General features: G+C 47.4%; 2 protein-coding genes across 4 annotated transcripts; one reads left to right on the plus strand and one right to left on the minus strand.

Moving 5' to 3' along the window:
• The first annotated feature begins 2,179 nt into the window (after window positions 1-2,179).
• Window positions 2,180-13,256, plus strand: CFAP100 (cilia and flagella associated protein 100). Its single transcript, XM_061456211.1, has 15 exons — window positions 2,180-2,348; window positions 2,735-2,826; window positions 3,021-3,127; window positions 4,434-4,626; window positions 5,229-5,296; window positions 5,997-6,160; window positions 6,750-6,833; window positions 7,352-7,527; window positions 7,606-7,756; window positions 8,605-8,653; window positions 8,991-9,142; window positions 9,954-10,089; window positions 10,528-10,730; window positions 12,162-12,255; window positions 13,085-13,256. Exons 1-15 carry the CDS (start codon window positions 2,287-2,289, stop codon window positions 13,196-13,198), a joined length of 1,845 nt encoding a protein of 614 aa, XP_061312195.1. The 5' UTR covers window positions 2,180-2,286; the 3' UTR covers window positions 13,199-13,256.
• Window positions 13,257-15,848: 2,592 nt separating this feature from the next.
• On the minus strand, window positions 15,849-25,246 carry ZXDC (ZXD family zinc finger C). 3 transcript variants are annotated; one of them, XM_061456079.1, is made up of 10 exons: window positions 24,078-25,245; window positions 23,191-23,343; window positions 22,617-22,695; window positions 22,373-22,503; window positions 21,567-21,737; window positions 20,033-20,718; window positions 19,449-19,533; window positions 17,683-17,852; window positions 16,980-17,081; window positions 15,849-15,965 (listed from the first exon to the last, which is right to left on the minus strand). In XM_061456079.1, the coding sequence occupies exons 1-10, from the start codon at window positions 25,153-25,155 to the stop codon at window positions 15,879-15,881; spliced, it is 2,742 nt and encodes a 913-aa protein (XP_061312063.1). In that variant the 5' UTR covers window positions 25,156-25,245; the 3' UTR covers window positions 15,849-15,878. The 3 variants fall into 3 exon arrangements, with proteins under 3 accessions (XP_061312063.1, XP_061312062.1, XP_061312064.1); XM_061456078.1 differs by having other exon boundaries at window positions 17,683-17,855; window positions 24,078-25,244; XM_061456080.1 differs by lacking the exon at window positions 16,980-17,081 and having other exon boundaries at window positions 17,683-17,855; window positions 24,078-25,246.
• Window positions 25,247-25,727: the final 481 nt, after the last annotated feature.

Genomic DNA, 25,727 nt, shown 5'->3' on the forward strand with positions numbered 1-25,727 from the left:
GCCCCAGACTCTGACTGTTCAGATTTACAAACAGAAAGGCTGAGGCAGAGGCTATGGAATGATGAATCACAGTTAATTCTACAATCAGGGCCTCCAGCTCCCCTTTGCTTGCAGAGAGGGGGTTAAAAACCCAATTCCCAGTGTGAAATAATGAATAAAGAATCCTGCAAGACCTCTTACAGCACAGAGGTTTTGTTCCTTTTCCATGCCAAGGCCTGACCTTCAGCGAGCTGCCTGCTCAGAACCCCTACCCATGAACCCACATTGAAGCCAGGCAGGTGATACTGTGAAGCCTCCCATGGTGGCCAGGTCTGGGAGGACCTACCCTGGCTCTGCCCCACTCCATCAGGGCAGGGACACTTATCCTGGGCATAGGGAACCCAGGCCTAGTGCCAGGAGGGAGGAATGCATCCCTCCCATGCACGGGTCAGCTGCTGCATGGCAACAGGAGCAGGGGTTTCCATAGCACTGCAAACAAGAGAACAGGAGACAGGAGAGAGCCCAGAGCTGAGCTGAGCTGCTGCCACGTCGCATCCATGACCACATCCACATCCATGACCACGGCACCCCTCGGAGAGGAGCCGCGAGGAGCTCTCCTTTAGGTGAGAAACCAGAGAATAAAGGGGTGAGGGCAAGCACAGCAGTTTCCTTTCTGTTTTGACATCAGATTGAGTCTCACTCAGACAAGTGAAGGTGCTGGTGTGTGTCACCATTCACAAACCCTTCCTTCCCCATGGGAGAACGGGAGGGGATGTATTGGGAAACAGGGCACATCTGTCCCTGGAAGAGCTGCTCTGCATCATCTTGGAGTGGTTTCCCTGCGAGCACAATGAGCCTTCCCTGCAAGCGATGGGATCATTGAAATCATTTGAGTGTACAAAACAAAGGCTCATCCAGTGCCCCGGGAACCCAGTGGATGGATCTGTGCTGGGTTTGAGAGCTGTTTGCCTGTTTACTTTGGCAGCTTCTTTTCTGCAGCTTGATGCTAAGGAAAAGGGCTGAATATGTATTTCAGTAAATTAAAACCATGGATGCCTTATCTATTGGCTATTGGTATGTAGCTACTGAAACATTAAAGTGTCAGAGGCAGTGAAATATATGCCAAAGGATTCTGGCAACAAAGCTACTTTTGTATTTGCATTATTTAGCTTAATAATTATAATTCCCCCAACCAGCACTTCTGTAGCTTTTGGCATTGTTTCCAATGTGATGTGCAAACAACCTATAAAAAAAGCCCCCAAAATACCTTGATAAAGTGTGTATTTATAAGTTAATCTTAGAAACAGATTCCTATACTTGTCTAAAACACTATTATAAAGCACTTTTAATCTCAAAGGGTTGCACTGATAATTATTTTCCATATACCAGTATCCTCTGCCTAGTCCTGCTTTTCAGTCCCGTTCCCTGCAGCGGGAATTTAAATCAACCACATGAGGATGTTTATGAGAAGGGGTTTAGATGATAGAACCAAGAAGAGCACTAAGAGGGCTGAACATCCCAGTGTTTGCTGGCCACAAAGTGTGTTCAATGGAATGCTGCAGGCATTTGCCTTCCTGCCCCTGCCCTGATGCGGTTTCCTCCAAAGCTCACATCAGCAGCAGGGGTTATGTTGTTCCAGGATGCAGATGAGGGACCCCTAGGGAAAAATACCCCACTGAGTTATGCAAACATGAAATCAAACCAACACACCAACAGGGCTTTGGGAAAAGGCTCTACAAGAGCTGAGGAAGAGAGGGAAAACATTTGGGATGCATTGGAACAGCCTAAATTCCACCTCGGCCTCTGCATCTCATCGACAGGGAAGGTTTGGCACCTCTAAAGAATAAGATACTAATTGGGCAGCTGCACAAACACAGCCAATAGGAACCACAAAGCACCGAGGACATGTACATGGAAATTAGGCCAGATGAGTTTAGCTCAAAATGCTTACAACCTGGAGGCTGTTCAGAGCAAGAAATGATGCTCTAAAATAGCCCTAAAACCAGTGCGAGTAGAAGAGGAGATTTTCTTCCATGTCTTAAGCCAGTGAGGATCAGGAACGGTCCCAGCAGCAGAACTGCATCAATTCACTAATACCTCCTTGGACCCAGATTGCCACTTCTGTTGATGAAAGGGTAACTTTAACAATGGTATATCTGTTCTTTGTAAGTGAGCACATTACAATTACACCTTTTCCCCTAGGAACCACAGCAAAGGCTACAAAAAGAGACAGGATTCAGGGAAAGCAAATCCTAACCTTCAACAGTTTGCCAGCCTAACATTAAACACGACAGAGTTCCCTGCAGCATGTCTGTGCAGTGCAACAGCCAGTCAGCCTTATTGCAAGAAACCCACAGTAATGAAGCAGCTCCTGATAAGACCTTTAGGGACTACAAATGTTGCTTGTGAAGCAGCAATAGGAGGATGAAAAAGTATGGGTGTGGATTAGATCTGGAGATGCGGGTGGAAGAACAGGCAAGGGTTGCTTGTTGTCTCCAAATTGGATTGTCTTTGCTGTCCCATCAGTGTGTGCGTAAGGAGGACTGTGTTTTACATTAGCCAGGGATGAACATCTCCCTTTGGGGGTCAGAACACAAATATTTTCCAGTTGACTGGAGCTTGTTGTTAATTCCTACAGACACAAAAGGCTCAGTGGTTCAGATCCAGAAGACCCCAGAGTCCATCAGTCTGTAAAACCTACTGCATCAGCTACTGGCAGGTCCCAGCTGACTGATGTGTTTATGGTTTTCCTTGGGCCAGGGTCAAGACTGTCATCTGCACATACAATGTCAACATCTGAAAGTCTCTTTTCCAAAACCGGAAGGGAATCCCAGCTTGTGCTGCCAGGTAAGACCATGATGCTCCAGCAGCTTTTGGTTGTTAGGTAAAAGGAGAGGCCGATCACTGGCTTCTTATAAGCTGTGCCCAACTTCCTGCTCATGATTGAGCACTGCTCAGGTGGGATGCAGCAGATCAGAGCCTCTTTGCACCAGTCCTGATATTCTGCCTCGTGTCTTCTACATCCTTTTTTTTTTTTTCAGAAATCCCAGGAAAGGATGAAGAAAAAGCAAAGAAAAACCCATCTGCAGTTCCTCCAGATTTCGATATCTTCTCAATAAGGGAAAAGGAAAGACAAAAGGCTCAGGAGGTACGTATATGTGCTTTAGGTCAATGTATACACAAGCAGTTCACTGGGGCAGGCAACCAAGGAATATAACATCGAAATCTAGTGCATGAGAGAAATAATAGCTGCCAGATTTAGCTAAGATTCCCCCAGATCAGCTTTAAGTCCATGATGAGAGATTAAGTTTACCAAGAGCAGATCTGAGCACAGCCTTGCTGGTTGCTGGTGCAAAAGGTGGATGTTGTCACATTGTCTGCCTGCTTCAAGATTTACCACTCATTCGTGTTCCTGGAGAAGAAATCAGCGCTAACAGCACTTTGTATGTTTCTGTATAAAGCTTTGATGCAAGATCTCTTGCTTTCCACTTCAAAAGGCTTGGCTTTCTGCTTGGAAAGCTGTATTCCAATGTTGGATGTGACCTTCTGAACTGCCAGCAAACAAAATGGCTGGGAAGAAGCATAACATGGATTTCATGCCTTAGGTTTCTCTCCATAAGACAGGGAATTGCAACCAGACCAGAGAGCTGGGTCCCAGGAATGTCTCTTTCTTATTTCTACAGTGGACTTCCCTTAGGGCATGCCATCCAAAGGAACAGCCTACTGCACCTCTGAGAGCTCTGATTGCTGCACACAGTTGCAGAAGCCAGGCAGTGGTATGGAAGCAAGAGGCCTTTGTTTCTAAATCACAAAGGGAGCCTCCTCACTTCACACTGATGACTGATTCAGTCTGGTGTTCTCTTGGGTTGAAAGTCACTTCATTAGTTCAGGGAAGGGCTTAGGATGTCTGCTGAGTGACATCCTCAGCCTTACCCATGCCCAAACTGTGCAGACAGCAATGAATTGCACTTCATCCCATGTGAAAGCACTGAGTATGAACAACCTTTTACCTTCCAGAAAGCTCTGGGGTGGGTTTAAACAGACGATCTCAACATGAACTTGAAGGTTTACATGCCTTTGTGATAGCTGGAATAGTCAGTATTGAGTGTGGGCTGTCCTCTTGTTCCCTTTTAATAGGGGACTTGAAGGATGAATCTCTGCAAATTTCCATTCTCTCCCAGGAATAACCCAGGAAGGCAAAATGAGGACAGTGAGTAGGTACAAACCGGCACAGCTGGTGGCTGGATGCAGAATACAAATCAACAACCTAATGGGAACAAATGCTAAGAAAGGAAGCGTTTCGCAAGTACCATGGGTATTAGTTAGATGAACCAGGCAAACGTGCTGCAGCAGGGAATCAGCCACCTTCTAGACTGTGAATAATCCCTCGTGCCTTTAAACCCACAGCAAACACAGCACATAATCACATCGTCCACATAACTGCTTTTTCATAGGAACGTGAAAGGATGAAGACCATGAAAATCCATGAGAAAACCACTTATTCTACTAAAGTAAAAGCAAAGCAAAAAGAGTTAAGGCAAGCTCTGCAACAGGAAGAAAAGGAGGAGGCCAGAAAACAGGCAACAAATGAAGAGAGACTGAAAGCTCATCAGAAGAGTCTTTTACGGGAGACAGCCTGTAAAAGAGGTAGGGAACAGTTGGTATCTTTGTAATGGTGCTGCTCAGCTGGGTGACAGCCTAAAGCAAAACTCAGAGAGGGGATGGGAGCAGCAGTTAGTTCTAGCTGACTCTGGTGAGCTCTTGTAGACATAGCACTTACACACTGCATGGTGCCAGCCTCTGCCCCATCTCCATCTCATGCCTCGTGTCACCTCCACTTCCATGGCCTGGGTTACACCATCCCCTGTGGCCTTCACAGTAGCTGGGATCATTCAGAATCAGCTGGGGCCATGTAGGACCTTGTGTCATGGAGATGTTAATACTAAGCTGACTTAAAGTTGGATTTTAGTGGATGTGGGCCTCTGATATGAGGAGCAGCTTTGCTATTAATGTTTACAGGACATTAACCTTTGTAAGGACCAGATTCCCCACTCCATTCTACCTGGTTTTACCCCACAAAAGCCCACATGAAACTGATCCTAAACAAAGTCAAAACTACAATAAAGTAACTGGTATTGCTGGCTCCAGTGCCAGCCACATCCATGTTCATGACAGCCTACATGTCCACTGTGTTTTGCCTCGGCTATATTTCCTTCTCTAGTCTGATCAGCTTTATCTTCTCATTGCAGATTACCCAGCAAACAAGCAGACCTTCCGTGACTACATAAATGACATAAGAGAGATATCTTTACTTGAGGTACTTGGCTTTAAGAATATTACTTTCTATTAATTCCATTACTGTTCCTGGTATTGCTTTCGTTTGGTTTTGGGGTTTTCCTCCCCTGAGATCCATCTCCTAGAGATTCTACCAAGGAGGAGTACATCAGACCTCATGAACTGGCTGTCCAAGTCCTGTGTTAAAGACACTCATAGTCAATAGCCTAGCAATTCCAAACCAAGAAAAGAACATAGGTCATTGGCACCATCCGGTAGCAACTATTTCATTGTATAATATATATAGTAGATATAAAAATATATATTTAGTATATGTGATATATATCATATATATACACTGACCTTTTGGCTCCTGCTGTCCTATACGTAAGTTATAGCTGGGAGCTGTTCTGAACTCAGAATAAGGGACCCATGCTGGAATATCCCCATTATTCACCTCTATTGTTGTTCTGTAACAGACTGAATTAAACTTTGTCAGCCAGCGGCTAATGCAGTGCTGAGATTTCTGGTTTCTGTCCTTAATTTCACCTTTTATTTGCTATATTACTTCTGAAATATCTCCTGGCCCCTATGCACCTAGTTTGTGTTAAGACACATACCGTGGTTTGAAAACCTTACCCTCTCTACCACCAACTATAAGGTAACCAAGCACAAAGCTAAAGCAACATACCTTTAACACCAACCAACCAATGTGACTGTGCTGCCTTTTGGGTTCATTTCAGTTTGGCATAACAGTACAGAGAGAGGAAATTCAGAGGCTGGAGGAGATAGCAAGGAATGAGGAGAGGAAGGTGGAAAAGGCTGCATACTGCCTGAAGAAGGAAGCTGCCCGTTTTGAAGAGTTCCTGAAGGAGAGCCAGAAAAACTTTGTTCAAGCCCTGAAAATGTAATGGATGTTGAGGGAACCACCCCTGTGCCCTTTACACTGGACACAGGAGGTCTTTTGCTTTACCTCCTGCAGGGTTTTGGCTGGGAAATCCTCTGTGTCTGAGCTTGTCCAGAGTTACAGCCCTTTCTCCCTGCACATTCAAGGAAAGAGAGGAAGAACAATAGCTGGGGGATCCCCTCACTACAAAACCCTTTAATGAGGCTACAGTAAAGGAACCTACTGCTGACCCCACCACTTTTCTCCTTCTCACATCATCCTTACGAGAGGGAGATGCCTCTGACTGAATGCTCACAGCAAGAGCAGTCCCCTAAGAGGAGCCAGCTGAGCACGTGGGTATCACAAGAGCAGAACAGCAATTGATGCTCATCAGCAGCCAAATTAAAAGACTTTAACCTGGAAGCATCACTGGCCCCCCCATGCTGTCTTTGCCAATACAGGCAGGAGCCAAGCATCCCTTGGGATGCATGGATAGCAGGGATTTCTAGCACTCCCCTCACATCTATTTCTCTGTTTCATATGCATCTCAAATCCCTCCTCACTTCCTGATGAACCATTTCCCAGCTGATGTTCATTCCTTCTTCCCCAGTGATGAAAAAGAAGTTGAAGAGGAGACAAAGAAAATAGAGGAGGAGATCCAGGAGGTCAATTCCGAAATCAAGAAACTCCAACGGTAACGGTTGCACACTATTCCACTTTTCCTGCCCAGCCTTTAACAGCTCCTGCAGTGCTTCACCCTCCCACCCTTGGGGAACAGGGAATTGGGGAAGAAGATTTCTAAAAGTATTAAGTTTTAAGAGTGAGAATCCTGGAACGGTTTAGCGTTGGAAGGGACCTTAAAGCTCATCCAGTCCCAACCCCCAGCCATGGGCAGGGACCCCTTCCACTAGAGCAGCTCGCTCCAAGCCCCTGTGTCCAACCTGGCCTTGAACACTGCCAGGGATTCATTTTCCAGGAAGAATTCCCAAACTAGCAAGCTGAGAGCCATAGGGATGTGACCAGGCAGCAGCCACATGAGGAACCACAGAAAGCACGCAGGGCAGGTTCCCCTTTGTCTCTGCATGTCCATGGAGATATGTGCCCTGTTGTCGCTTCTCTGGCTGATGCTAAATATCAGGAGTTGGAAAGAACCTGTTCAAACAGGGGCTCTTCCTCCCTGCTAACAAACTCTGTCCCCTTCTCTCAACCCAGAGGCGTATCCGAATTGACGGTCAATCTGAAGGAGTACAGGATGTACGGGAAATTCCTCCGTCAACTCTCAGAGTGGCAGGGGAAACATAGCAAAAGGAACACAAGCACAAGGGATGTGAAAACAGCACCCAGTGCTACAGAAGGAGATGCCTCACCTCCCATCACTGCAGAGCAGGGTGAGTGCCAGGGGCGAGCTGCCCACCCCTCACTGGGACAGCCCCATCCTCTAAGGGTCCATCCCTCCTTGTCTCCAGGCCAAGGTGGGGCAGCAGGGACAGATGCTGCCAGTCCCAGCAGTACCAATAATATGGATGTGCCAAGTTTCCTGCTCTCTTCAAAGCCTTTGACTGTCGAGTCTTTGCGGGACAGCATAGAGCTCCTGAAGCCTCTGTCACCAAGGCAAACGTAAGTACAAGACAATGCACACAACAGACTGAAGTACTATAGGGAGCCCTCAGCTGAGGGAGTCAGCATAGAGGAAACCCACTCCTCAGCTTTGGGGGCATACGGAGATCTGGGTCTGATTGGAGCAAGTCAAACCAGCAGTAGAAATCTATCAGGTGCACAAGTCAGCACCTAGGTACCTGCTCCATCCTCAAATCCTCTGCTCAGAGCCTTGCCAGAAGGATTTGGGGTGGCCTTGAGTGTTTTGCCATTAATGAAGGCCTGAGGCCACTGTAGACCCACATTGCATTGAATGCTCTCACTAAGAGCCTTCAGGCAGTACCTGCTGGGCTGCAGGCAGAGAATCACTGCTGTAACACAGGCAGGGCCAGCCCAAGAAGAGGAAGGGCAGGTGGGACTATGGGATAAGTATGTCCAGATCCAGCTTCTTGAGGCAAATAGAGCAATTGCTTGGAAAAGCAAAGCAGGAGTGGCTGGTGAACTTCCCAAGCCCCAAAAAACAGGCTACCAATAGAGTTTGAAGTAAGTCATTGCTGCAGGGCCATTTCCTCTGCCTCCACTCAGAGCATTGCAGATTCCAGGTTCTCCCAAGTCATTGCACTCACTGGGCTGCTGCCACATGGCAGGAATGATGCAGACACAAGTGGGCTGATATTGACACTATGCACGTGGAGTTTTCACCTCTCTGTGGCACAGGGGATCAGGTCCAAGTGAAGGTGTTGAGCAGGCTCTGCTACCAACAGGAGTAAACAGCAGCAGCAAACACCAACAGTGCCCCTCATTCACTAACAAGGTCTCCTTTGAGCTGGCATTTCTCCAAGGGGCTGACACACAAAATGCTTTTTCAGGACCTTACTGGAGGATGCAGAAACCAAAACGAGCTCGGATGAAGATGAGGTCAGGAGTTTCATGTTGAATATTCACAGTTTCTGTTTGTCCTGTGTCATTTACTGATGTTACTGATTTCTTTCACCCTCTAAGTATTCATTATGCTATTGAGGACTTCCTGCAGCCATCACCTGACAAAAACCTACCATTACCCCAAAGCTTGCCCTCCCCCAGTGAGGGGGGTGGCACTAGATGATCTCCAGAGGTCCCTTCTGACCCTAATGATTCTATGATCCTATATCACGTTATACAGTGGGAGATTGGGGAATGAGGGAAGTTATTGGGTTTTCAATGGAAAACCAAAATGAGGAAGGCAGAGATTCCCAGCATGTGTTTTCCACTCCAGGAGCCCGAGCTGTACTTTACTGATCCCCAACAACTGCTGTCTATTTTCATGGAGATGGAGGATGAGAAGTTCTCCGTCCTCCAGAAATCCCAGGAGGCAGAGGAAAGTCTGAACAAGGTCCTACAGACTTTTATCACCACACATGAAAGCATGTAAGTGTGATCCTGCCCCAGCTTTAAACATAAGTGACCCCCTCTTCTCCCCACTAGCACTTCACCGTTGGGCTGCACGTTGCAGACCACAGGCAATGCTGCTCATGCAGCACACAACAAAGACTCTTTCTCACCCCATAGAGCCCAAGCTGCAGCCCATCCAACTCATCATCTCGTGAGCCCATAGCAAAGTGTCTCCTCCATGTAATTCAGGAGATGGGACTCGAGCTTGAGAGTAGTTCCTTAGTCCTCAAGGCACAGGCTGGGGAACTGATTCATTCACATCCCAGAGCAAACAACAGCCAGAAGTACCATGTAATTCTCACCCAGAAAGATCCAAGGAAGACACCAGGCATGTCCTGGAGCGATCCAGACAAGCACCTATTCCAACTCAGTGCAAACCCTTCGTAGAAGAAGCCAGCAAGGAACCCAAGCATATTTGTAGTATAGTGTTTCAGTGACAGGTAGGCACCCATGTTCCCATTTAAAGTGCAATTTATCCCCTTGGAAAAGTTTATAAAGGTAATCTACTTCCCTTATTAGTTATTATAAAATCTCGACTATTCAGCCATGCCGCTGGTCCCTCCCCAGCCCCAGCATTTGGTGTTATTGCTGTTATTCCAAGAAATCCCTGGTTCCCTCTGCCTCAGGGCTGCGGGGGCAAGCTCCCCAGGAATGGCACGAGGTGTTACCTCCATCTGCCGGCAGCAGGAGGGATGGTCCCAGGCTGGAAGGCACCAGCAGCAGCAGCACAGGAGTCGCGTGTTTCAGAGATGCCCTTTCGCTATCCCTCCTTTCTCTTGTGGCCTAGGGAGACGGAGATAGCAGAGCTGAAAGAGCAGGTGGCCACTCTCAAGTCCTCCATCGCCGAGGAAGAAGAGAGAGCAGCAGATCTGAAGCTCAAAGCTCAGCTCTTTTCCTCTGGAGAAGGCAAAGCTGATGACGAGGTACGTGCCGAGATGAAGGCAAGGGGGGGTTAGTGCATAAATGGTTCCTCTCCACCAGCCATACCCATCCTGGGAAGAAAGCAGTGGCTGCACTGGGGAGGGATGGGTGCTGTTTCTCAGCAACGGAGCAGGTTTGGGGCATTACTGAGGAGCAAAGTGATGTGTCTGCTGCATGCAGGGCCGTGAGGCGGGAGTTGGGCTCACAGAGGCAAGTGGGCTGCAACCCACCCCAGGCCACAGCGACGCTGGGGAGATGAGACCAACAGGAGAATGGCTCCTCATCTATCCATCTATGCCAGACACTGGTGCTAGGGAAAGAGGGAAATGAGCAACTGAGCTTCGTTGAGGGAATTAAAGCGCGCTGATTTCCTCTGCTTTTGGAGGGATGCTGGGGTTCTACTGGGCAGAGCCTCTTACCACATCCCCTCTCATCTCTAGGACAAAATTCTCGCGAGCCTGAGCGAGAAGGTGAAGGAAGTCTATTGCCAATGCACTGGGGAGAGCGAGGGAAACCTGCAGACAGTGCAGATGCTAATGGTGTTGGAGAAAAGGCTCAACGATTTACTGGACAGCGCAGAGGGAATCCCACCAGAAAAGCTAGAACATGCTTTGAAACTCAAGGAAAAGGAACGGAAGATAAAGTAAGACAGGACACTCTTCTGGGAATGGGGCCTTTCTTTTTAATGCTGACAGCCAAAAGCAAAGCCAAGGATCAACCTGGGAAACTGAAAGCCTGTGTGACCAATCCATCCCATTTTACTTCTGTAAGGGCTTCACAGTCATAGTCCTTGCATGTCCCAACCAGTAGCTTACAGCTGCATTAGGAAAAACATGGAAACTACATTAGAAAAAGGCCAAATCTGGAATAATTAAAACCAAGTAATAATAATAATTAAAAAAAAAGTAAATTATTAAAACCAGATTCAAGGATGAGAATGATCACCGAGAGAAGTCAGTTTGCAGTAACAATATTTAAACTGATTAAATAGGGAAACCACTGCTCTGTGGTGATTTAGCACACTCAAGGTCTGACGTGTCCTGATACTTGGTCAGGCTTCAGCAGGTACATAAGGGCATTTGTCAGCAATGCCAGCCCTCAAATGGCTCTTCCACAAAACTCTTAAGTTAAATAGGAGCAAATTAACACCATCCATGGAGGTTGACATGAGACACATTCCTTTCGGCTTACACACATGAAATAGCAAAGATGCTGCTGGAGAGTTGATTGTGTCTGCCCATCCTCAAGTGAATCAGATCCAGCAGAGAAAAATCAAACAGTACGAGGATTTAAAGCCAGAACAGTGACATTGTCCTCCTACTTACTCTTTTTCTCTGCATCTTTCTTCACCTTTGTAGTGGAAACGGTGTGATGCTTCCTCCTGGTGTTCCGTAAAGGGTTTTGCATTCTTAACTTACAAAAGAAATAGGACACACTACTGCTACTCTGGGGAGGAAGGAGGGTAACTCAGGAAGGAGTCTGACCCCCCGGATAAAAAGCAAATCTCACCACCAACAAAAAAAAGAGACCCTCAAAGAACATTTAAACCTCTCCTGAAGATCAGGTTTAGAATTCATTTCCCCTCCACCAAAGTGTTCTATGAGCCCAGATCTGTTCCAGTGCTTCATTTCCATAGGGAATTGAAGCTGGTTAACAACATCAGCCTCCACTGTGCCCATTTAGTCAAAGTAGCTCCATGGTTACACTGGTGAGAGCTTCAGACACAATGAACATCATTCACCTCCAAAGCTGGTGAGCATCCCTGTCAACTGTAGAGTGTAAGTCACCTGCTGAAAGCGGTACAGAGCATGTTTGTAATGGAGAGCAACCATCCAACCTCTCCATTTGCAAAGCTTGACGTGCTTCTTTCACCCGTCACTCCAGAAAGGACAGGATCAGCTACAGCAAGTGTTTCCCTCTCACCACCTTCCCAGCAACAGGACTCCAGCATCAGCTATACCCAACCCCTCTGCTCCAGTGGCCTTACGCTATTAGATGCAAGAGGAAATGTTAGATGTTGATGTTATGTGTCAAAAGTGTATTTGATGCATTTAATTCATCCTTCATTCAAAAGGCTCAGAGAGGAAAAGCTGAGACAACAGGAGAAGCAGAAGGAGGAAAGACTGAAAAAGGCCCTGGAAAGGTCGAAAGCAACTGGGGAAATGAAGGTAAGTGCAGGAATCCATGGCAGTCCCTCACCAAACAGCCCCACTGCAGGGAAGCTGGGGGTACCTGAATATCAAGGACTTAAGGGAAGAGTGGTACAGTTCGGGGGTGGCACCCACACTCATGTGTACCTCAGTTTACAGGACTGATGTAACTTAAGCAACTGCTGGAGTAACACTGGTTATTCCAGCACAGTGCTTTAGGCCACAGCTCCTGGTGCACACTTCATGGGTCAACACGACAGTGAAGACATGGGCTATTGAGAACAGGCCCATTTACTCAAGTTAAAGCAATACGGTTCTGCAGTGTCCATCAGCTATTTCTTTGGACTTGCCTTCCTCAACAGTACAAATAAGACTTTAGTCAGAAACCAGTTGCAGGTGCAATAGCAGGCTGTAGAAGCTGATACAATAGCAAGCTGTAGAAGCTGACACAATAGCAGGCTGTAGAAGCTGATACAATAGCAGGCTGTAGAAGCTGATACAACAGCAGGCTGTAGAAGCTGATACAATAGCAGGCTGTAGAAGCTGATACAATAGCAAGCTGTAGAAGCTGATGCAATAGCAGGCTGTAGAAGCTGATGCAATAGCAGGCTGTAGAAGCTGATGCAATAGCAGGCTGTAGAAGCTGATGCACAAGCACATGCATGGCCTTGAAGTGCTTGACACTTATTTTCTAATGGAATAAAACACACTTAAACCTGCCCAGAAGAGAGCAGGGGGCCACGGCCGCTCAAGCAGGAGCATGGCAAGGTGAATCAGCCTTAGGTGTGTGGTTCAGGCACACTGCCCCAGCGCAGCACTGACACAGGCAACTCTTCTTCCTCTGCAGACCAGCAGGAGGCTGATATTTCGCTCTGTCCTACCTCCCAAGAAGCCGAAAAGAAAGCCCAAACAAGAAGAAACAGATAAAGAGAAGGAGGAACAACTCTATTACTTCACCTGACAGCACAGCCTCACCCACAGCATGCAGGGCTGATGCTGCTCTTTTTCATAGGTCTACATTCTTGCTTGGTTGATCAACTTCACTCCTTCTTCTACCCCAAAATCCCAGGGGAAGATGCTGTGCCACAGCCCCTTTTCTCCCTCTACTCATCTTTTGCCTAAATAAATGAATTTAAATTGTCACATTTTGCTTCTCGGGTTCCTTCAAAGCAACGATGCTTTCCTCATGCAGGTTTTGATGCAAATAGCACTATCCCTCCCAACCTGACTAGTGAGATCTATCACAGTCCTGGCAACAATCTTTGTTAAGGCACAACTAAGTCAGGCACCCACAAGACATTTATTATAACCACAGATCTGCTGGAGGACTATAAAAACCCACGGCTAAGCATAGCCTTTAATCCAAGGGATGGGTTTCATTACAGACCACCTCACTACTGCGCACAAGACACAAGCAAAGGAAAACCAACAGCTCTGCAGAAATCAAGCTGCTAACAGCTAGCTTTAGGCCAGCTGCATCCATCCAAAGAACACCACCCAGTGACAAACTGACCATAAAAAAAAAAGCTTTATTAACCCTTTTGCACCAGCAGTTCGTCAGGTATCCATTGCCAGCAATGGAGTCCAAGCCAAGTGATCCCATTTTCGGCCCCAAGAGGTTAGCACTTTACATTCACTTACAAAGCTGAGTGAGGTACATTTTCAGAAGTAGAAAGATTTGGTTGGAAGTCCCATAAAAAGATGGAGTGTTCCTTGGCCATTGTAATAGATTCAGAACTGGTATGGTCCTTGAGAACAGCACAATGCTAATGCAGGCACCGGGAGCTAGAGGCATCTCAGCTTCCAGGGAGAGCACGGTGACCACTAGAGCAAGACCCAGCAGTCCTCCAGATGATTCCTCCTCAACCTTTCAACCTCTCAGGAGTGAACTCCATGCTGCAGCTACAGCCACCATGTAGAAGATCTCATCTACCAAATGAGCTTGGTTTGGAAACCCAACCTGAGAGGGTTAAGAGAGTTCTGGACATAAGCTGTAAACTCAGGCTGAGAGGAACAGAGAGACCTCAACACTAAAGACAGGAAAATAAAACTGGTTGAACCAAAGGATATAACACTGCCTACAAACCAGGATGTGAAGGTGAAGGTAACCTGTATGCTTTCTTTCCTCTCTTCCCTAGTGCTCAACCAGGAAAAAGCCTTGATCTGGACACATATATCGCTCAAAAGGCACAGGAAGTAAAAGCATTTCTGAATGACCTCGTGTGAGTTCAACACCAGTCTGACTGTAAAATAAATAAGTATGTGCAAGGTTAGAAAGATCACAACCTTCTCCTGCGTGCCATATCCTATTGTGTACAAAAATACACATGCGTGCATACACACACCTCATTGAGAATAAAAACCAGCACATACACCCCCTTAGCAAACTCCTATACATCTTTTGATAGGCATTCAGTACATCACCATGAGAAACATTTAAATTACTACCTTAAAATGTAACCAAAGGTGGTTTTCTTGTTTCCTATACAACCCTATAGTTATTTAGGTGTCTGCAATCCAGGTAAGTACAGTACATACAACCTCCCCCCCCCCAAGAGAAACTGCAGGCTTTCAGTGGGGCATATCTTCCTACGTAACAATTGTCTCCCCCCATAAAATACTCTTGACCACGGCATAGTCTGTAAACCAGTTGGAAGCTCGACGTGTATGGGACAGCAAGAAAGAACAAGTGTTAAAACAGTGTTCCATACAAAAATCCCCAACAAAACAACCCAACCCAAAGTAAAAAGGTAGTGGCCAGTTCACAGGTAACTTGGCAGCAGTTTATAGATGAGATAAAATCAAGGTGCTTCAATTTACGTGACAGTCAACATTCTTCCCCGGAAAGGGAACACAAAGCTGAAACGAACCTCTCAGATGCTGTTGGACTCCTCACTCCTCACTTGCAGTGAGTACAGTTCTATTGCAGTTTTCAAGTTGTGCTGGAAGAATTCAGCAAAGTATTTGGGATGCAGGAGCGAGGAAAGGGAGAAACTCAACATGAGCTACAAACTGATTCACAGCTAAGGTAACGGTTAGAATCTAACTTCCTAAAACAAAGAGTTGAGGGCATCTCGTTTTCATGGTGTGGGACATTCATTTTGTTACGTGTGACACTTTTAGTCCGCTTTTCTGCCAAAACACAGGGGCCAAAACAACTACTTGTGTGTGTGTGTGTGTGTGTGTGTGTGTATGGAAGAACACTTGCAAAGGTTAGCTCTTAATTCCTCAAGGCCACTGGCTCCAGAGACCAGCAGAAGGAAGGTTTGAACTGTTGTAGGCAGGATGAATTTGTTCGTGTTAGCTGTAGAATACTTGCTTTCCTGTGAAAACAGTAAATATTACCTCAGTTTGAAGTTTAATACAGCACTTCTCCCTGAAACAACACTGTACAGCAGTCTGCCTCAGCCTCGCCAGCCTCCAGGCAGACAGGGTATCTTACACAGGCACATCAAGTGGGATTTACATCTTGTAAGAACATCTTTCAGCTGCAACTGTCCCTAGCACATTGCAAAGAGTGCAACCATCATCCAGCATTCCTGGTTTTCCTATTTTCCTTGGAAAAAGACCCACCACGGTCATCTCACTCTGTCAAGACGTGATTGCCCAACTTGTTTTCAAGTAACTCTTCTTAATAACGGTCATTCCAGATCCTGTAAGTTTATTGTGCTTCCAGTGAACTGAGAGTTATCAGAACCTGCATCATCTTCAGTGGAATTGTGTGGCTCCTGTTAAAGCAAAGAGACAGCACAAAGGGGTCAGTGCCTTCATCTCTCGATGCTTTGAATGCTTATCAGTAAGATCACCTTGACATTTAGCCAACACCAGAAAAATGCTTTGAATGGTTTAGAGGAAACCTAAAACTCTCCTACTTTGGAGAACCCCCTCAAAAGGTTTTTCTTTGGAACACTTCAGATAAGCATTACTAATGGGGATAAATTTAAAATCACTATTTGTTTTTCCCGTATTAACTCTCTACCATGGCCAACAATCCTAGAACTCTTCTTGTATTTCTAGGTTTATCACAGTAAAGTGCTCCTCTCAAATAGTAAAGCTTTTATTTTCCATCCAGGAGAAGCTTGGTTAAGAATAACTACACTCACAGTCTATCAAAACCAAAGCCCCACAGGGTCAAGTAGAAAATGTGATTTATGTACCTGCCAATCCTTCACTGCTCAGTTCTCAGCTGCTCCAGTTTACCAGAACAGCAGCTACCAAAGCATTTACACAAGATGCTCCATGAAGCTTTCTGCATTCAAACACCACTGATACTCAGCAGTGACCACGGGCAAGCAGTGAAACCAAAGACTGGAGAAGTGAGCAGGCTTTTTAACCTAACTGCACTCCCATTTAGACACCAGTCTGAAATCTAGGCTCAAGATCTCATTTCCCACTTCCCACCTCTGCTGCAGCCTGATCCTCTTTCTTGACCCACTTCATATCTGCAAGATGGGATCAAGAAAACAAGGATGGAGTACTTCAGTAGTAAATGAATAGATTCAGTTATTCATTATTCAGAAACAGAGGAAGAAAAACAACCACCTGTGATATGTCAAAGGTTGGTAACATACACAAGATCAATCTTGCAGTGCCAGCTCTCTGCTTACTGCTTCTTGTAAGTGAAATTAAACTCCCAATGAAAAACACAGTATTTGCATTAGGCTGAACACCAGAGTGTTCACACTAAATTGCCTTCACTTTCACACTAGGTAATAAAGCCCAAGGGCTCTGACATGTTGTACCTGAAGTATGTGAACAGGTAAATCCACTGTAAGCTGAGAATGCGACGAGGAAGACTGAGAACTCAGTTGAAAGGGCAAATCCCCCTCTCCTGCGGAATCCTCCTGTGAATACAGAAACATGACGCACTTACATGACCTCCAAGCATCTCAGCACAATGTGGCAAATTTCACTCAGCCTCACCTGATAAAGCCACTCTACTCATAAGGCCTAGAGCCACACAGGTATCTGGAAAGGTAACTGCCACTTAAATCAGCCCTTGAAAGATCACCATGCAAAATGGAAGTTGGCTAAAACTCATCACAGTGTTCCCTCCATCAAGTGTATCCAGTCTCAGAAGCTGAAAAGGATGCTCCCTACAGCTACAGTGTCCATATATTCCAGGCTGGACTGAGTACTACTACTGAACCAAATAAAAACATCTTACCCGTTTCCACAACATAACTGTTTGAGCCTCCAGCAGTTGTACTATTGAACCAGCTCTGTTTCCTGGCATTTCTAGATCTCTCTAAAGCCACTTTCATACAAACTTCCAAGGCAAGTGTTTCTTGCAGGCAAACGCCCTAAGGGACATGGTACATACCAGAGATCTCAAAACCCCATCTTGGGGCAGTAGTACCCGAGTTGGCAGGTAGTCAGGTCCTTCCATAAATGTGCCAGTTTGGCTAACAGAAGATGTACAAGCTTTTCCTCCTCAGCTCTTACCTGAAGAAGCTGAATTTGCACATACTGGGCTCCAGTGGCAGGGTCCCTTATTGTCAGCCCTCCATTTGGCAGAACTATGTTGCCACCCAGTCGACTGCCAGGAGCGGATGATGAGAAGTTGGTAGGGCTCACTTTACCACCCTTGCTTTTCCTCTGACCAGAGCCAGATGCTGCTAAAAGAGAGAAGGTTTAGGATTGAGATGGTCAGAAGCAACTTGCCAGTTTCCTGCTAGCAGTTTTCAATTTGATGCAGTTATTTATGCTACACAGATGTCTGCCAACAGTACTGTATTATTAAGCACCATCTGATAATTGCCACAAGGCCAGACAAGAACCAGCTGATGAACTCCAACTGCTGACCGAGCACCTTTTGACACAGAATCTTTTAGGTTGGAAAAGACCTTTAAGATCATTGAGTCCACCTATTAAATCTAGGGATGCCATTAAAACCACATCACAAAGTGCTGTGATTTATTGCTCACCCCTGCGGTAGCCCAGAAGCCTCAGCATGCCTGTGGAGTTCTACAAAGGAATTAGGAAGTAGAACTGCTTTTTCTATTTTTAATTAGCAACTCATCTCCTGAAAAGTCATGTTCATCATACTCCCAAACTGTAACAGAAGCACAGTGAAGCTCATCTATTGACAGTAAGATTCCAAGGACTGTTAGGTAGAACAGGCTGCAGAAGCACAACTACCACAACCTTAAGCATTTTCCAGTTTAAAATCTGATGAACCAGTTGCTTGTATCACATGCTGAAAACCAAAAACCTAGTCAAAATAAATGTCAGGATACAATCCTGCCAGCTGCTCCATGTTTTGGGTTTTAAACCTATAGTAAATAAAAGGCTTGGAAAACTTCCTTTTAAACACTGAATTTCCCTCTGTAGTGTACATTCAACCTAGTTAAACCTAGTTATCCCTCTGTGTGATGATGCACTGAACCAGAACTTATACAAGTAAGACTTTCACAGATACAGAAACATGACAGTGCTTAATTCAAACCTAGTCTCTTAACTCACCTTAGAAATTATCACCTTGATTGTCAGAGGTGGAAGGTCTGAGAGACAGCAAGGAAGAACTAAGCTATATATATGTGATATTCCACCCCAGCCCCAAGGATAGACACAACTCAAAACACCTGAGCTCACATAGACCACATCTGATCTGACAAAGTAACAGTTTATAATCCACATCAGACAGCTCTGAGTCAAATGAGTTCAAAAGAGGATGCATTTGAAATCAAGACCTAAACCTCACCCTGCACAAGAGCTCCCTACTAGGCTAAAATCAAAGAACGGGGTTCGAGTGGTTCTAGATAACCAAGAAATGAATTCCTTAACGCTGCATATACAGTGACAAAGTGAAACAGAGAAGTGAAACAAACTCAGCTGATCTTTTCAATGTCTGTACTGAGTAAAAGAAAACCCAATAAGGTAAGACCAAAAGCACAGACAACAGAAAGCAAAGTGATCTCAATTATGTATTTTAAGAAGAAATCAAAAAGCAGATTAAGAGATGGAGAGATAGTGTCTTGTTAACACTCACCAAACATGTGGTGCAGATCTCCTTATAAGCTTACTGTGAATTTGATATTGCACAGAATGCAATTATTCTGAGCAACAGATGGCACACCACATGCATAAGTACTTTAACTAGCAATGAACAGGATGGGGTGCTTTAGGATGTTCTCAGATTCCTGTTCTCATTTCAGTGCCAAATCCCTGAATTGTATATAGGAAACTGAACAAAACGAATGGCTTCTCACCTGTGCTGCTCCCATTCCCTTTTTGTTTCCTTTTCTTGGCCAGCTGAATGGCTCTGTAGTCTGTTCTTGCAGATCCACTGCTCTCCTGGTGAAAGAAAATAAAGCCAAGAGATGCAAAGTTTTCTTACTTCCTATCTGGAGTTGAACACAAAAAGAAGTTAGCTCCACATTCACTTTGTAACATAAACTAAAAGTTAAGTCTGCAGTAACACAGTAAAACAGAAAGAGAAGAGTACTCAAAATGGGAATGAGGACCGAGATGAAGATGTTTCGGTTACTCTCCCAGCTCAAATCTTTCCCTGGGATGAAATGCACAAGACATACCACATACTCTTGGGTGTTCTTGTAAATCCCATTTCTTTCTCAGATAGACGGATGTTCATTTTCTAATCCCTTAACTTTCCCCACCAGAATTCCAGTATTTCTCAAGAGGATTTATTACCACACCCAATCTACTTCTGATTAACCCACGACAAAACCTATTCAACATAACATTCCACGCCCTTCAACAAAAAAAGCCAAAACCTGAGAGGTCTCCCTAAGAGGTATCTCAGTTATCCACGGGTAAAGCAGTCACTGCATACCAAAAATGAGCTGCCAGTTACGGTGCCAAGGTCCATTTCTTTCTGCGCACTGTAGCTCCCTGGAGGGTTGGAGAAGACAAACTGTGTCACTACTTTGCTGCCCTCTTGTTGACCAACAACATCCGAGCTCGGAAGCAGATTGCGTTCAGCTTTAGTTGGTGTTAGTAACTCAGGCACATTGGTACCGCCGAGGCTACTAGAAGGAGTCAAAGCGGCTGTGTCGATGGTTAGATTATTGCTGGATGTCAAACCGTGCACATCTTGGCTGGAATTCCTCACCGATAGGGATGCTAGGGAACCCAAGGCTTCTGCATTGACAGTCTGTACATCATCCAAATTTAAAGTGCTTTGCTGTAGAACTGTTGCACTGGTTCCCAGCAAGAGAGAACTGTCCAGGCTCTGTGGCATATCGCTGCTCGTCACCAGTATCAAGGGGTCGACTGCCTGGCTCAAAGAACTGGTGCTGACAGGGAGGTTTCCTCCCAGTGTTGAGCCCACCGATGCAACATCAATGGTGACAATTCCAGAGTTCACCAGTGCCATGTCTGTTGCAGTTCCAGAATTGTTACTAGACACGTTGGAGAAGAGGGATATGAGGTCTATGTTGCTGAGATCGCTCTGTCCTGGACTAGTGAGCTCACTACTGGGTGTGAGGGAGCTGGTTGCTTCGAGCTGAGTGAGGAGGTCTGGAAGAGAAGAGGTATGGCTTTAAGATAAACCTTTCATCAGAAAATGAGGAGGAAAAACATGAATGATCAAAGGAGGAAGCTTCAAACTGAAACACTTCCCAACTGCCCTGAAAGCAGATCTAAGGACACGAAGCTTACTGAAATTCACTCCTTTAATGATAAATTTCAGTTACAAGAGCACTTGCCAAAAGTACCACCAAGGCAGACCAGACCAAGTTAGGTTGCAGAGGAGTGGGAGTGCAAAACAAAGAGCTTTTGGTCCTCGCTCATGTTTTACAGATGGCATGGAGAAGGAGAAGCTCTACTTCATTCAAAAAGCTGCAATTTCATAGAATCACAGAACAGCTAGGGTTGGAAAGGACCTTAAGATCATGAAGTTCCAACCCCCCTGCCATGGGCAGGGACACCTCACACTAAACCATCTCACCCAAGGCTCTGTCCAACCTGGCCTTCAACACCATCAGGGATGGAGCATTCACAGCTTCCCTGGGCAACCCATTCCAGTGCCTCACCACCCTCACAGTAAAGAACTTCTTATATCCAATCTAAACTTCCCCCATTTAGGTTTTAACCCATTACCCCTTGTCCTACCACTACAGTCCCTAATGAAGAGTCCCTCCCCAGCATCCTTATAGGCCCCTATAACACAGGTCAAGCTCAAATCTCACTTCCTGATACTCAGTTACAGGTGCCACTAAAAATTTTAGGGAGGGAAAACCAATTCCAGTCTGGGTGAAGATTCTGCCATTTGGCTCAGATTTCAACAACAGTAAATACACATTTTCCTTAAGAAGACATCCAGGTTTTCCACTGCACCATCCCATAGTTTGAAACGACTACTTTACCTGGGCTGAAGTTATGCTGTTTGACCATGTGCGTCTTCATACTGTGTTTGGAAGTGAAAAACTTATTACAGCTGGGTACAGGGCAACGAGTCTTTAAGGAGTCCACATCCTGAAGATGTTTTTTGGAGTGAATATACAGGCTACTTCGTGCTGAAAACTTTGCACAACAGCCTGTAGGGAGATATACAAGGCTTTAAAGTGTCATCTGATTTCAATCTGATGTTGCTGTTTAGTGTCTCAACAGAATAAATGAGAGTAGCTTTGCGAACTCTATTTGCAGTGCCCATGTATGCATTCAGAGGAATCAGAAGAAAACCAAACACATATTGCATTGGTTTACATCAAGGACATCTCAGTGGGTAGGGCAGTGCAACAACCTGTTTCTGACAACAAGAAACTCTTTAAGTCAGGCAGTACAATGCAAAACCTCTCCCTGCTACAGCATATTAAATGTTACCTCTTCATGATGACTGCTGGCAAAACCATTAAAAAGAGAAACGATCACCAAGCAGAGCTGCTTTTCTTTATGAAGCAAGATATTATAGAATCCCAGACTGGTTTGGGTTGGAAGAGACCTTAAAGCTCATCCAGTCCCAACCTCCCGCCACACGCAGGGACACCTTCCACTAGAGCAGCTTGCCCAAGCTCCACCCAACCTACTTAGTTTTACCTCTTCAAACTCTGTTAGACGACTCCACTCTAAACTGTCCCAACCCCACAACAAAACTTGTGCTTTGGGAAAACACACACAATCTTTAGGCAACATACGCACAACTACCAGTTAACACATTAGAATGGACCAATACCTTCTACTGGACATTCAAATGGTTTTGTACCAAGGTGAGTTATACTGTGGCCTTTCAAGTGTTCTGCTCTTGTGAAGGACTTCCCACAGCCTTCTATTGGGCACATAAATCTCCTGTCATCTTCATGCTTCCTGCAAGGGAAGGCAATTACCATTGGCATGATTAAATCCACTGCTGCTTAAATAATGGAAGAAAACCAAACAAGCAGCAAGTGATTTAGGGCAGTATAACCAGAAAAGGTTACCTTTTATGTCTCAGCAGCTTGGACATGCTGGTGAAAGACCAGCCACAACCTTCGAAGTCACAGATAAAAGGCCTTTCACCTTAAGCAAAGAAAGGTTATGTTAAGAATCTAACAGGGACAAGCACACTGCTACTAGAAGATCTCAGAAGCTGTTTCAACTGAATCCATTTAAGACAACTCAACCACCCTCTCCTGCCAGTCACTGCAGAGTACTGTGATGCCCCTTCCCTCTTAGACAGTCTGAGCCTTCTTTAACTCCAGGCTACTGCATCTTTCCATATACATCAGGAAGCACAAATAATTAATGACTGATCCATGTCTTTTTAATCTGAGCCACCATGAAGATGCTTCAATAGCCAAGAACAGTGTTATTCAAACTAGAAACACAACTGAAATGGGTTCTGTTTTCATGACCTGTGACTGTATGTTGACTACAACAGTCTGAAGTTGGTTTCTAACCCATCTAAGAATCTTCACTCAACAAAACAACACTTAGAAAACAGTTTTCCCAGCACACTGAAGCCAATGTATTATCTCCCATGCTTTCCCAGGTCCAAGTCACCCTCACAGATACCTGTGTGGCTCCTCATGTGGATTTTCAGTCGGCAGGCTTTGTCATACTGCTTGTTACAGCCAGGGAACGAGCAGCAGAACTGCTCCTGCTCTCGGAAGTGGGCTCGATTGTGGGAGAATAACGCACTCACTGTGATAAACGTCCTTTCACAACCTGGGGACAGAGAAGGAAAACAGCGCATGGGCTTGATGCAAAACTGAATCAGGAAACTGCAGTATCTCCCTCCAAACTTTTAGTGAGGGACCTTCATGATCCTTCTTCTAGGATAGTCCATCCTAGTACATAGAAAAACCAAACAGTGCAATCCTAAACTACGCTACTCCCAAGGACTATGATCATTTAGCCTAGGTGGGCAATCAGAACACATACAGCCTGGTGTAAGGCACATCACTAAATACTCATACTGCGCTTCACAACAGCACAAAGCCACGTGGTAAACTGACCAGTGAAAGCGCAGCACTCTCCAGCTCCCAGACTGTCATAGAATCATGGAATGGTTTGTGGTGCAAAAGACCTTAAAGCTCATTCAGTTCCAGCCCCCTGCCACGGGCAGGGACACCTTCCTCTAGAGCAGCCTGCTCCAAGCCCCTGTGATCAACCCGGCCTTGAACACGGCCAGGGATGGGGCAGCCACAGCTTCTCTGGGCAGCCTCACAGAGAAGAACTTGTGCCTAAGAGCTCATTTCAATCTCCCCTTTGCCAATGTAAGCCTCCTGCCAAGGGCCGGGCCACCTTCCATGAGACCAGGTCGCTCAAAGCACCCTCAATAACCCAAGTGACCTGGAGCTGGCTCTTCCTCACGACTCAGGAGGGGAATGAGGGCCAGCAAGGAGGAGAAGCGAGCTTTGGGGACGGGAGGGGCCGCGGGCCCGGCGGCTCTGGCTTACCGGGGAAGTCGCAGCGGTAGGGCCGCTCGGGCTCCAGGTGGCTGCGGCGGCGGTGCGCGGCGAGGCGGGCGGCGCTGGGGAAGCGCTGCCCGCACAGCTCGCACTTGTGCGCCGCCTCCTGCTCGTGGGCGCGGCTGTGGGCCCGCAGGTTGTAGACGGTGGTGAAGCGCTTAGAGCAGCCGGGCGCCGCGCAGGCGAAGGGCCGCAGCTTGTCGTGCGAGTGCAGGTGCCGCCGCAGCTTGTAGGCCGTGGCGAACGACCAGGCGCAGCCCGGCACCGGGCAGCAGAAGGGCCGTGCCGCCGCACCGCGGTCCTCCTCCCCGCCGCCACCACCACCGCCACCGCCGTGCGCCGAGAGGCGGTGCAGCCGTAGCTGCTGCTTGCGGGGAAAGGCCTCACCGCAGCGCGGCTCCGGGCACGGGAAGGCCGGCGGAGAGCGCGGCCGCGGCCCGCCCGGCGGCTCGGCAGGGCTGGCGGCGGCGGTGGCGCGGGGAGGCGGCGGCGCCGCGGTGCCCGCGGCCTGCTCGGCGCCGGGGCCCAGCGTGAGGACGCCGTTCTCGATGCGCACCACCAGGCTCTGGTTGTTGATGGTGATGGTCCCCGAGAACGAGCCGTCCTCCGCCCCGCCGCCATCGCCGCCGGCGGGGGGCAGCGGCGGGGGAGGCGGCGGCGGAGGAGGCACCGCTCCAGAGGCCTCCTCCTCCGGCGGCGGCGGCTCCGCTGGCGGCGGGCCGGGCTGGGCGCGTCCCGCTTCGCCGCTTCCCGGGCCGGCCTCGGCCGCGCCGCGCACCACGTTGAGGACGAGCAGGAGCCCGTCGTTGTCGGGCGCGGGCCCCGCCGGCGGCGCGCAGGGGCTGGGCGCCGGGCTGGCCTCCGGCTTCTCCTCCACCAGCAGCACCGGGAAGCTCACGTAGAGGCCCGACGCCGCGGCGGAGGAGGAGGAGGCGGCGGCGGCGGGCGAGGGGTCCCAGTCGGGCTGCGGGCGGCGCGGGGCGGCGGGCGGCGCAGCGGGGCCGCCATGTTGCGCGCCGGGCCGGGCCCGGGCCGCCTCCGCGGCGGGCAGCCCCTGCGTTTCCATCTTGGGGGTCCCTGTAGCAGCGCCTGAAACCGGAGCCGCGGGGCGGGGCCGGCGCGGGGCAGCGGGGAATCCCGGAGCGCGGAGTTACGGAGCGGAGCGGGAGGCGCCGGGGAAACCCGGAGCGCGGAGACACGGAGCGGAGCCTGGGCTGCTCGCCACGGTCGGGGTCCCCTTGCCCCAAGGGAGGATGTCCGCGGGCTACCGGACCCCAGCGAGGCGCTGCACAGCGATTTGCACCTCTAACAGTGGCACAATTGGAATTATTTCAGGATCTGGGGATTGTTCCGGGATTTGTCCATTCCTATTAATGGCGAGGAAGAGGTTGTGCTAAAGAGGAGCACTTCCAAGCTTGCAAACCACAGTTGGAGAGTTAGAATAGGTAAATACATCAGCAAAATAGCCTAGGGGTAGGCAAGAGGCTCTATAATAACATATTGTTACTCAAATCAGTTGAACCTATGAAAAAAAAAAATCCTAAGGATTCGCCTAACCCATAAAACCTATTTTTCTCTCATGTCCAGCTGCCACCTGGCTCTCCAATATTGAAGGAAAAGGTAAAAACATCCCGTATT

Source organism: Pezoporus flaviventris, unplaced genomic scaffold (genome assembly GCF_033815535.1).
Source record: "Pezoporus flaviventris isolate CSIRO_AGI_PZ_B2104156 unplaced genomic scaffold, CSIRO_AGI_Pfla_v1 ptg000021l, whole genome shotgun sequence".
Taxonomy (NCBI): domain Eukaryota; kingdom Metazoa; phylum Chordata; class Aves; order Psittaciformes; family Psittacidae; genus Pezoporus; species Pezoporus flaviventris.